The sequence below is a fragment of the Crotalus tigris genome, unplaced genomic scaffold, assembly GCF_016545835.1.
Source record: "Crotalus tigris isolate CLP2741 ecotype Arizona unplaced genomic scaffold, ASM1654583v1 scf7180000020019.1302030, whole genome shotgun sequence".
Classification (NCBI taxonomy): Eukaryota; Metazoa; Chordata; class Lepidosauria; order Squamata; family Viperidae; genus Crotalus; species Crotalus tigris.
Genome location: NW_024097821.1, coordinates 533,080 through 543,077, shown reverse-complemented (window position 1 = coordinate 543,077; position 9,998 = coordinate 533,080). Strand labels below are relative to the sequence as shown.

Genomic DNA, 9,998 nt, shown 5'->3' with positions numbered 1-9,998 from the left:
GAAAAAGCACCTTTAAGACAACCACGACCTGGATGACTGAGAACCTCCATAGACATTTCATTTTCGTTGCCATGTTTTCGAAAAGATCCAGGATCTGATTTTTTTTTAACATGAATGAATGCTGTGCTTCAATGGTTAGATGGCCTAGAAGACACTGGTATGTGAGCATAATCTTTCTGACGCTTATATTTTAGAATATTTTATTAATTAGATGAAATGTTAATATATTTGTTAGTCCATGTTTGACGTGCCGTACGTTAAACCAATCCATAGACATCTTTGGAATAAGAAACAGCAGCATACAATAAAAGGCCCAAAATCGCTTCCGCATTCAGCACGTGATTGCAGCGACCGGAAAGACCAGCCAATGAGGAGCCACCTGAGGAGCTCGGCCCCGCCTCCTTAAGTCAGTGGGCCAAGAGCTAAAGGGTTCTTTGCGCTTGCGCACTTGACTCAAGCCGCTTCACGCCCTCTGGCTCCACCCTCGACCATACACAAGATGGCGGCGCCGAGGTCTTTTCCAGTTCCTTGGTCGCTCTTCGTCAGGCCGCCATGCTGGTGAGGGCGAGCGCGGCGCTGCGGCGGGGCCTCCCGCGAAATTTGCACTCGGGCGGCGGCGACATAAAAGCGGCCGCCGTTTGCTTCCCCTTGAGCCACCGCGCGCTCCTCCGCTTGCAAGGCCCGGAGACGGTCCCTTTCCTCCAAGGACTCCTCACCAATGACGTGACCCCTTTCGCCGAGGTGGGCGGAGCCGCGCCGCGCGCGCTTTACGCACACGCCCTCAACGTCCAGGGGAGGAGCCTCTATGACGTCATCGCGTACAGGTGCGTACGGTGCGCTCAGCCGGGCGAGCCGTGGCCGGACTTCGAACGTTCATCATCCGCCGCCATCGGTGGCAGGGAGCGATGGAAGTTGTAGTGCGTTCTTCCGCGCGCGAAAAGGGCTTGTTTCGGAGCTCTGGATAGCCGGATGCTGAGGGCCATGCTACAATGGGCTTTGCAACACTTGCAATATGGTCTTTGTAGTACTGTTGCAATCACTGAAACGGGTTTTTCTTGTATTTTAATTTCCCTTTTTCTCAAGGAAAATGAAAACATGAGGAAACCCAATTGAGCTAGCCAGTGCAAAAGAACTACAAAGCCCAAGTATTGCAAGTATGACAAAATCCATTCTACCTGGCCTTCAGTGCCAATGAAAAGAAAAAAAAGATGATTTTCATGGATTCACTTCCTCTTTCTTGCTTGTACCATCTTTTATCTTTTTTTTATTTTGCTGCAAACCACCCAGAGGGGACCTAGCTAGCAGCCCACTCCCTTCTAACATTGATGATATTATCTAGCTGGGTCCTGAAAGGTCTGCAGAACAACTACAGACTCAGAGAGTACCACTGACCCCACAGTTGTCTCCTCCTCCTCCTCTCCCCCTCCTCCTCGCCAAGCTCATAATATTCCCTAGTGTAGTGGTTCTCAACCTTTTTAATGCCGTGACCCCCAACCGGTCGTAAGTCAAGGACTACTCAACTGGTGCAGCACCGTTTGCAGAATGGGACTTTTGGCGGGCTCAGCAGGGCAGAGACAGCCTGGACAATTCCTATTGCTTTTGAAAGCCAATAGAATTAGACTCTATTCAAGAGAGTCTATTCTATTGGCTTTCAAAAGCCAATAGAATAAAAGGGAGGAGCACAGCTAAGGAAAAGGGGGGGAAAAATGGCAGACTGCGTTGTTTGGCGACCCCTGTGAAATGGTCGTTCGACCCCAAATGGGGTCCCGACCCACAGGTTGAGAACCACTGGGCTAGCGGGATCATGAAATGTCTGCAAGCAAAGCACCAGGGTGCACCAAATAACCCCCAAACACAGTAGCATTTCATAATGCAATTTGGCATGTCCTGCTGTAGGAAACAGCCTCGGATGTTAGCAGGATATCTGTGCCAGGGCGAGGAACCTATGCTATAGCATAAGTCCCCAAACATGGCAACTTTTAAGACTTGCAGACTTCAACTCCCAGAATGCCTTAGAGATCTGGGGAATTCTGGGAGTTGAAGTCCACAAGTCTTAAACGTTGCCAAGTCTAGAGACTTATGCTCTAGCATAGGTTCCTCTCCCTGGCACAGATATCGCGCTAACTTCCTAGACAGGCCAAACTGGAAATTGACATATTAAAGTGGCTGAGTTTGGAGACCCCTGCTGTAGTAGAGGAAGGGAAATGAAACCAGATTTCCGTGTGAAGGCTGTCAAATTCCTTTGCTCATTTTGGATCTGTTTTCAGACTCCATGAAAACAAGCAGGAAGAACCGCACGTCTTGTTGGAATGTGACGCAGGTCTTCTGGACTCCTTCCGAAAACATCTGAAGCTTTATAAGATCCGCAGGAAATTAGACCTCTCGCCCTGTCCTGACCTCTCTTTGTGGGCTGTCATTCCGAAGGAACCGTCGGAGGGTTTGCCTGAGCAAAATGCTGATCAAGCTGTGGTTCTGACTGCAGATCCCAGAGTGAAGATTATGGGTTGGAGGCTGATCATCCGCAAGGACATAAACCCTCTGGAGATCGTCCCCGGATGCCGGCTTGGAGAGCTAAAGGATTACCATCGGCATAGATATCAACAAGGTAAAAGTGCCCTTAGAGCAGTGGTTCTCAACCTTTTTAATGCCGCGACCCCCAACCGGTCGTAAGTCGAGGACTACTCAACTGGTGCAGCACCATTTGCAGAATGGGACTTTTGGCGGGCTCAGCAGGGCAGAGACAGCCTGGATAATTCCTATTGGCTTTTGAAAGCCAATAGAATTAGACTCTATTCAAGAGAGTCTATTCTATTGGCTTTCAAGAGCCAATAGAATAAAAGGGAGTAGCACAGCTAAGGACAAGGGGGGAAAAAATGGCGGACAGCCTTGTTTGGCGACCCCCGTGAAATGGTCGTTCGACCCCAAATGGGGTCCCGACCCACAGGTGGAGAACTACTGCCTTAGAGTCATCACAAGAAGCTGAAAGGCAGTGTGGAAAGTGGGTGATGATGGGTTTGGGAGTGGAATTCAGGAAGTGCAACATGGAACTTGGAATGATAGAGCTGGAAGGGACCTTGGAGGTCTTCCAGTCCAACCCCCTGCTCAAGCAGGAGACCCTATACCAGGGCTTTTCAACCTTTTCACCCATTGTACCATTTTTGGGATACGGCAACATCTGAGTACTACCCGTCGCCTAGCAAGATGTCAAAAACTTGATGATCAAAAAAAAGAAAAAAAAAGTGATGAAGTGCAGGTAATCCTCGACTTACAACAATTTGCTTAGTGACTGTTCGAAGTTACAATGGCACTGAAAAAAGTGCCGAGCAAGACACCTGCCTACCCACCTGGTGGTGCTCTTCCTCCTGTCTGAAGTTTTCATTGTTGTGAGCATTTCTGTTGAGGATTGGCAGCGGGGGTAGGGTGGGGTGGGGTTTTGGTTTTTATTCCCCCCATCTGCTGGGTGGTTGCAGCAAGTTTTGGTCACTTCACATGACCCTGGGACACTGTGACCGTCATAAATATGAATCAGTGGCCAAGCATCTGAATGTAAATCACAAGACCCTGGAGAGGCTGCAACATTCCAGCTGATTTGCGCTTCTTCTGGGCTCAGCGGAAGCAGCAGGATCAATGCTGCTTTCCAGCTGGAGCCTGGCGTTGATCCTGGCGCTTCCACTGAGCTCTGACAGCCCTGCAGCTCCAGCTGTCTCTCGCTTAGGCTGGCCACTGTTTTAAGTCATTCCCCTCCCCCACTACCACTTTTCTAGGATGGTCGCATACCACCTGCCAGGGGCCAATGTGCCACAGGTGGTACCCGTACCACTGGTTGAAAAGCCCTGACCTATACCATCCAGACACGTGAATGTCCAGACACTTCTGGTCCAGACCCTGTGCTGTGTAATCGTGGCATGTCTGTTTTAGGATTTTAAAGTTTTTGAATTTTGTGTTTTGTATATATCTCTATCAGAAAATATAGAGGATGCTGAGGGAATCCTGGGAGTTGAAGTCCCTGCATATTAAAGCTGCTGAGGTTGAGAAACATTGCCTTAAGACAGTGGTTCTCCACCTGTGGGTCGGGACCCCATTTGGGGTCGAACGACCATTTCACGGGGGTCACCAAACAAGGCTGTCTGCCATTTTTTCCCCCTTTTCTTTGGCCACGCCCCTGGCACCCGGTGATGTATAAGTGGTTGGGGGTCATCACAACATGGGGAACTGTATTATGGGGTCGCGGCATTAGAAAGGTTGAGAACCACTGCCTTAAGAGAAGGTTTTTTTTAAAAACCAATCTTGGGTTTGATTGCCAGAGTCTCAAACCCAAGATTAGTATTGAGAAATCAGTGGTAGCGAACCTGTGGGCACGCTCGCCATGCCCCGGAGATGGCAACCGTCCCTCTTCAACCAGCCGCCCGCTAACTCGCCGAGGTCCCACGTGACCGGATGCATCCCAGCATCCATGCGCTCGCTGGCCTCTGTGTGCGGGGGCCGATGGTGTCAGGCAGCAGCCACCCCAGCCCCTGCCTCACCTTGCCCTGCGACATGGCACTCCCGCCCTGCCTCGCCTCACCCCGCAGAACCAGCCTCCTGCCCACCGCCTCACCTGCCAGAGACTCCCTGGATCACCCCCAACCCTGACTGCCCCCACAGGTGTCCCTCCCCACGAGCAACATCAAGGTGATCACGCCCACTTTGGCCACACCCACCCAATCTGCCATGATCACTACAGCCATGCCCATCCAGTGGGCCACGCCCACCTGGCACCCGGCGATAAATAAGTGGGTTTGGGGTTGCAGTTTGGGCACTCGGTCTCTAAAAGGTTCATCATCACTGCCTTAGATTCACCAGTTCCCCTACTTTCTCCACAATAACAGCCTGGCGAGGTAGGCTGGCTGAGAAAGAATGACCAGCACCAAGTCACCCAGCTTTCATGCCTAAGGCAATACTAGAACTCCCCATCACCTGGTGATTGGCTCAAAGTCACCCCATCAGCTTTCATTCCTAAGGCTGGGTTAGAACTGACCATCTCCTGATGATTGGCTAAAGATCACCCAGCTTTCATACTTAAGGCAAGACTAGAACTCACCGTCTCCTGGCAATTGGCCCCAAATCACATGTAAGACGCTAAGAAAAAGACACAGGCATGTCTTGAGCAGAGGTTTGAAGCTTCAGGACACAGCTTGACAAACTCTGAGTTTATTGCTTCTTATATACTTATTACATACACAGGCTTTACCATTAAATGCTGACAAAGGTTTCTTCATTGGAAAATGTCTTCATGTAAGCAACTATTTTCTAGTAACACATTACATGGTCAAAGACCAGGTAAGAACAAATACAGGTAGATCAAAAGGAGAAAGAACTGACAAAGACAGGAAGAGATAGGAAGGAACTTAAGCATATTATCTGTTTAGGTAGGTGAGGCATTAAGTCAAAAGGGGATGACCTTTTGACTGCTTCACGGGGACAAAGGGTATCAAAAGATTATGAGGTTTGTGGGGGGGGGGGGAAGCACGGCAGTTTGCTGCGCGTGCATTTTTCCCCACAATCACACAGTCAGCTTTCACAGTCAGCTAGAACTCACCGTCTCTTGGTGGTTATCCCAGAGTCACCCAGCTGGCTTCCATGCCTAAGGCAGGATTAAAACTTCCAGTGTCCTAGTGATTGGCTCAAAGTCACTCAGCTGGCTTTTGTGTGTAAGGCAGGTCTAAAACTCTCCATCTCCTGGTTTTATGCTGCAGTGCTAGATCACCACGATGTAAAAAAGATGTTGAGACTTTAGAAAGAGTACAGAGAAGAGCAACAAAGATGATTAGGGGACTGGAGGCTAAAACATATAAGGAACGGTTGCTAGAATTGGGTATGTCTAGTTTAACGAAGAGAAGGACAAGGGGGGACATGATAGCAGTGTTCCAATATCTCAGGGGCTGCCCAAAGAAGAGGGAGCCAAGCTATTTTCCAAAGCACCTGAGGGCAGGACAAGAAGTAACAGGTGGAAACTAATCAAGGAGAGAAGCAACCTAGAACTAAGGAGAAACTTCCTGACAGTGAGAACAATTAATCAGTGGAACAACCTGCCTCCAGAAGCAGTAAATGCTCCAACACTGGAGGTTTTTAAGAAGAGACTGGACAGCCATTTGTCCGAAATGGTGTAGGGTTTCCTGCCCGAGCAGGGGGTTGGACTAGATGACCTCCAAGGTCCCTTCCAACTTTACTATTATTATTATTATTATTATGGCTCCTAGATGCCCTAACATTTTCTCTGTATAAATACTGTATGCTGAATGGATCCCTTGAATCCAATCGGTTGGTCGGTAGAAGAAGCACTCAGTCCCAAACAGAATTTCTAACTCTCACTATTATTGCAAGATTCCATTATCTGACCACTGCCTCGTTTGTGGCTCTTCCTCCTGCCTCCCAAAGTCTTCCTCACATACAGGTACTCCTTGACTTTATGACCACAACTGAGTCCAAAATTTCTCTTGCTAAGTTAGACAGTGGTTAAGTGAATTTTGCTCGGTTTTAACGAATCTTTCTTGCCACAGCTGTTAAATGAATCCCTGCAGTTGTTAAGTTAGTCACAAGGTGGTTAAGTGAATCTGGCTTCCCCTTTGGCTTTGCTTGTTAGAAAGTCACAAAAGGGGACCGCGTGACCCCGGGATATGCAGCTGTCGTAAATATGAATCAGTTGCCAAGTTTCTGAATTTTGATGACGTGATCATGGGGATGTTGCAAAGTTTGTAAGTGTGAAAAATGGTTGTAAACAATGCTTTTTTGGGGGAAAAAAAGGTGCCAGAACTCACATACGTCATACAGCCCGCCTTGCCTACCCTACAAGATTCCACCCAAAAAAGGTGTCGGAACTCCGTTCTGGGCGTTCTATGACAAAAAAAGCCTTGGTTATAAGCCACTTTTTTTCAGTGCTGCTGCAACTTTGAACTGTCACTAAACAAACAGTTGTAAGTCAAGGAATACTTGAACTGTTATATCAGTGCAAAGACTTCCTAGCATAATGTTCACTTCCAGAGAAACCCTTTCTACAGAATTGGCTGTCCTGCCGAACCATAATAGTCCTGAAATTCAGTCAGACTGATTTGTTTTCTTCCAGGTATCCCTGAAGGCATGAAAGATCTCCCGTATGGAACCGCTTTGCCCTTGGAATCCAACCTGGTTTATCTGAATGGTGTAAGCTTCACGAAAGGCTGTTATATTGGTCAGGAATTGACGGCCAGGACTCACCACATGGGCGTCATCCGGAAACGGCTCCTGCCCATACAGCTCTTGCCGCTGATGCCTTTTGAGAGCCTCACTGAAGGTACTGAAATTGTGACCGAATCGGGGAAGTCGGCTGGAAAATTCCGTGCGGGTGAGAACGAATTTGGAATTGCCTTGCTGCGTTTGGCGACCACAAAGGGCCCACTGCGGCTCAAACTTCCCGACGATTCGCAAGTGACGGTCACAGCATCCATTCCTAAATGGTGGCCCCAACCTGCCAATAAATAGTGTGATCTTCTGCTGAATATGACTCGCTCTGAAGTTTATTGTCTTTGGATGCTTCTTTTCACAATTCTGAAAGTTAGTGGCTTTGAAAGGAAGAATCCTTCATGATTGTGCCTAGTTTGACATTGATGGAAAACTTTGAAATTTTAGGCCCTTATTATTTATTCTCTGACAGTCATATTATTGTAGCTTTATTTGATTCTTCCTCTCATCCTCCCTTATCTTCCTTCCAGAGAAACAAAACCTAACAATCAAAGGAAAGAATTAAACTCGTGTAAGTTTTCCCCGAGTTGGCTGATTCTAGATTTATTATCTTAAGTCTCTATTTGTTGATATTGTTTGCTATAACTATCAATGTGGTTCTTCCCATGAGATTCCTTGACACTTTAAACCAGAATTTCTCCAAATTGACAACTCTAAGTGATACGGACTTCAACTCCCAGAATTCCCCAGCCACCACAGGGAATTCTGGGAATTGAAGTCCACACCTCTTAAAGTTGCCAAGTTGAAAAAACAACTTGGATTCTTCATTTCCATCGCATTTTTTTTGATCAGGAAAATATTACGACCATTTATTTAGTGACCATTCAAAGTTGCAAGGGCATTGAAAAAAGTGACTTATGACAGGTCCTCATACTTACAACCATTGCAGCATCCCCATAGTCATATGAGCAAAATCCAGGTGCGTTATTCACAACCATCGCCGTGTGCTGGGATCACTTGATTGCCGTTTGCAAACTGCAAAAATGGTAAAGAATTTTAAACCTCACGGAAAATAGTACTGTATAGGCACTATTCTTTTGAATTTGGGTTCATATTAACTATGACTTAATCATCCAAAATCATTATTTTTCCCACTATCCTGTCCTGCCTTTTGCCAGATTGGAGAGGGAAGGGAGAAATGACACAGCTAAATACAGGCAGTCCTTGACTTAAGACCACTTATTGCAACCAAAATTTTGTTTCCAAAGCAAGGCAGTCGTTAACTGAGTTGCGCACCATGCTTTGCCACAGTTGTTAAGCAAAATGCTGCACTTTTTAAGTGAATTGTGAGGTTGTTAAGCGAAAATCCTCTCTCCATATAACTGGTCCCTGGTGCCCAAAAGGTTGGGGACCTCTGTACTGGGGTATAAGTTGGAATTAGTTGTTTGGCAGAGTGATGGCATGGAGGGGGGGAGATATCCTTGTGTCTGATTGTTCTAGCATACAATGCCCTATAACAGTGATGGTGAACCTTTTAGGGACTGAGTGCCCAAACTGCAACCCAAAACCCACTTATGTATTGTCGGGTGCCTGGTCGGCATGGCCCACTGTGGGTGTGGCCAATTTTGTGGGTGTGGCCCATTGAGTGGGCATGGCTGCAGTGGTAACGGCTGTCTGGATGGGACTAAAAAATTCAATCAATCAATTCCAACTTTGCGAGATCTTATTTTTCCCATGAGAAGTTGAAATTGATTGAACCTTTTTTTTGTTTTGCACACGGCAGCGGAGGCCTAAAAGCAAAAAGGTTTTATAAAACCCAGCTGAAGGCCTAGGACTGGGGTGACGGCGCACGTGCCCACAGAGAGGGTTCTGAGTGCCACCCGTGGCACCTGTGCCATAGGTTGGCCACCACGGCCCTATAACGTTTTGAGAGAAGTAGTTGAAACAGTTTATGTCCACGATTTGAGAGGTCTGAAGCTAGTTTCACAGCCCTCTTTCTGGCTTGTGCAGTATATAGGTCCTCCAAGGAAGGAAAGCTGGTTGCGATTGTTTTTTCTGCAATCCTAACTATTTGTTGAAGTCTGTGTCTGCCTTATTTGGTTGCTGTTCCAAACCAGACAATTATGGAGGTACAAATGACAAACTAATATATATATATATCCACTCCGCCCTCCAAATTCAAGGCAGAATCCATTGAAACATATCTGGAATATTAAAAGTTGGTAAAGTTATGCAGCAATAGAAGGCCCTGGGTTTTTAAGTCTGGAGAGTTCTACCTTTGCAGATTTTCAAGAAAAGAATGCATAACCTTTCCTGACCTGGGCAGACAGTTGGACTAGATGACCTCTAAGATCCCTTCCCACTCTAGGACTGGCTCACCCCACTAAAAGGTGCAGTAAAGGGCTAAAAAATGTTGTTTCCTGCGTGAACAATGGTTGTCTGGATCCCCGTTAAGGCAAGCTAGATTTTTCAGGCTGATGCAGGTTGCCCTCCTGCTTTAGCTACTCGCCAGCTTGGGGATGGCAGAACTCCCTTGAAAACGGTGAGAAAACGAGTGAGGGGGGGAAATCCACGCCTAGGCAGTTTTACACGACTGCCCTGACACGTGTTGAGTTACTCGTGTGTATGTATGTGGGCAGGGAGAACGAGGGAGAGGTTGGAAGTGTTGAATTTCCGGCTTGTGGCATCCCAGAAGTATTTGAGCTGGTCTATTAACGTCAATAAAAATAATTATAATAATCCCCCAAAGAGGGTTTATTGCCCGCTTCTATTGCCCGCCCATTCTCCAGACTACAACTCCC

The 9,998-nt window shown here is 47.2% G+C and overlaps 1 protein-coding gene across 3 annotated transcripts; it reads left to right on the top strand.

The window, feature by feature from the left end:
* Positions 1 to 282: 282 nt before the first annotated feature.
* IBA57 (iron-sulfur cluster assembly factor IBA57) lies at positions 283 to 7,514 on the top strand. 3 transcript variants are annotated; one of them, XM_039365295.1, is made up of 3 exons: positions 283 to 824; positions 2,268 to 2,605; positions 7,103 to 7,514. In XM_039365295.1, exons 1-3 carry the CDS (start codon positions 553 to 555, stop codon positions 7,495 to 7,497), a joined length of 1,005 nt encoding a protein of 334 aa, XP_039221229.1. In that variant the 5' UTR covers positions 283 to 552; the 3' UTR covers positions 7,498 to 7,514. The 3 variants fall into 3 exon arrangements, with proteins under 3 accessions (XP_039221229.1, XP_039221230.1, XP_039221231.1); XM_039365296.1 differs by having other exon boundaries at positions 660 to 824; positions 2,483 to 2,605; XM_039365297.1 differs by lacking the exon at positions 283 to 824 and adding an exon at positions 846 to 917.
* Positions 7,515 to 9,998: the final 2,484 nt, after the last annotated feature.

Coding starts and splice junctions, on each gene's coding strand:
- IBA57 (XM_039365295.1), top strand. CDS start 553: ATGCTGGTGAGGGCGAGCGCGGCGCTGCGGCGGGGCCTCCCGCGAAAT. Junction 825..2,267: donor TATGACGTCATCGCGTACAG/GTGCGTACGGTG, acceptor ATCTGTTTTCAG/ACTCCATGAAAACAAGCAGG. Junction 2,606..7,102: donor TCGGCATAGATATCAACAAG/GTAAAAGTGCCC, acceptor GTTTTCTTCCAG/GTATCCCTGAAGGCATGAAA.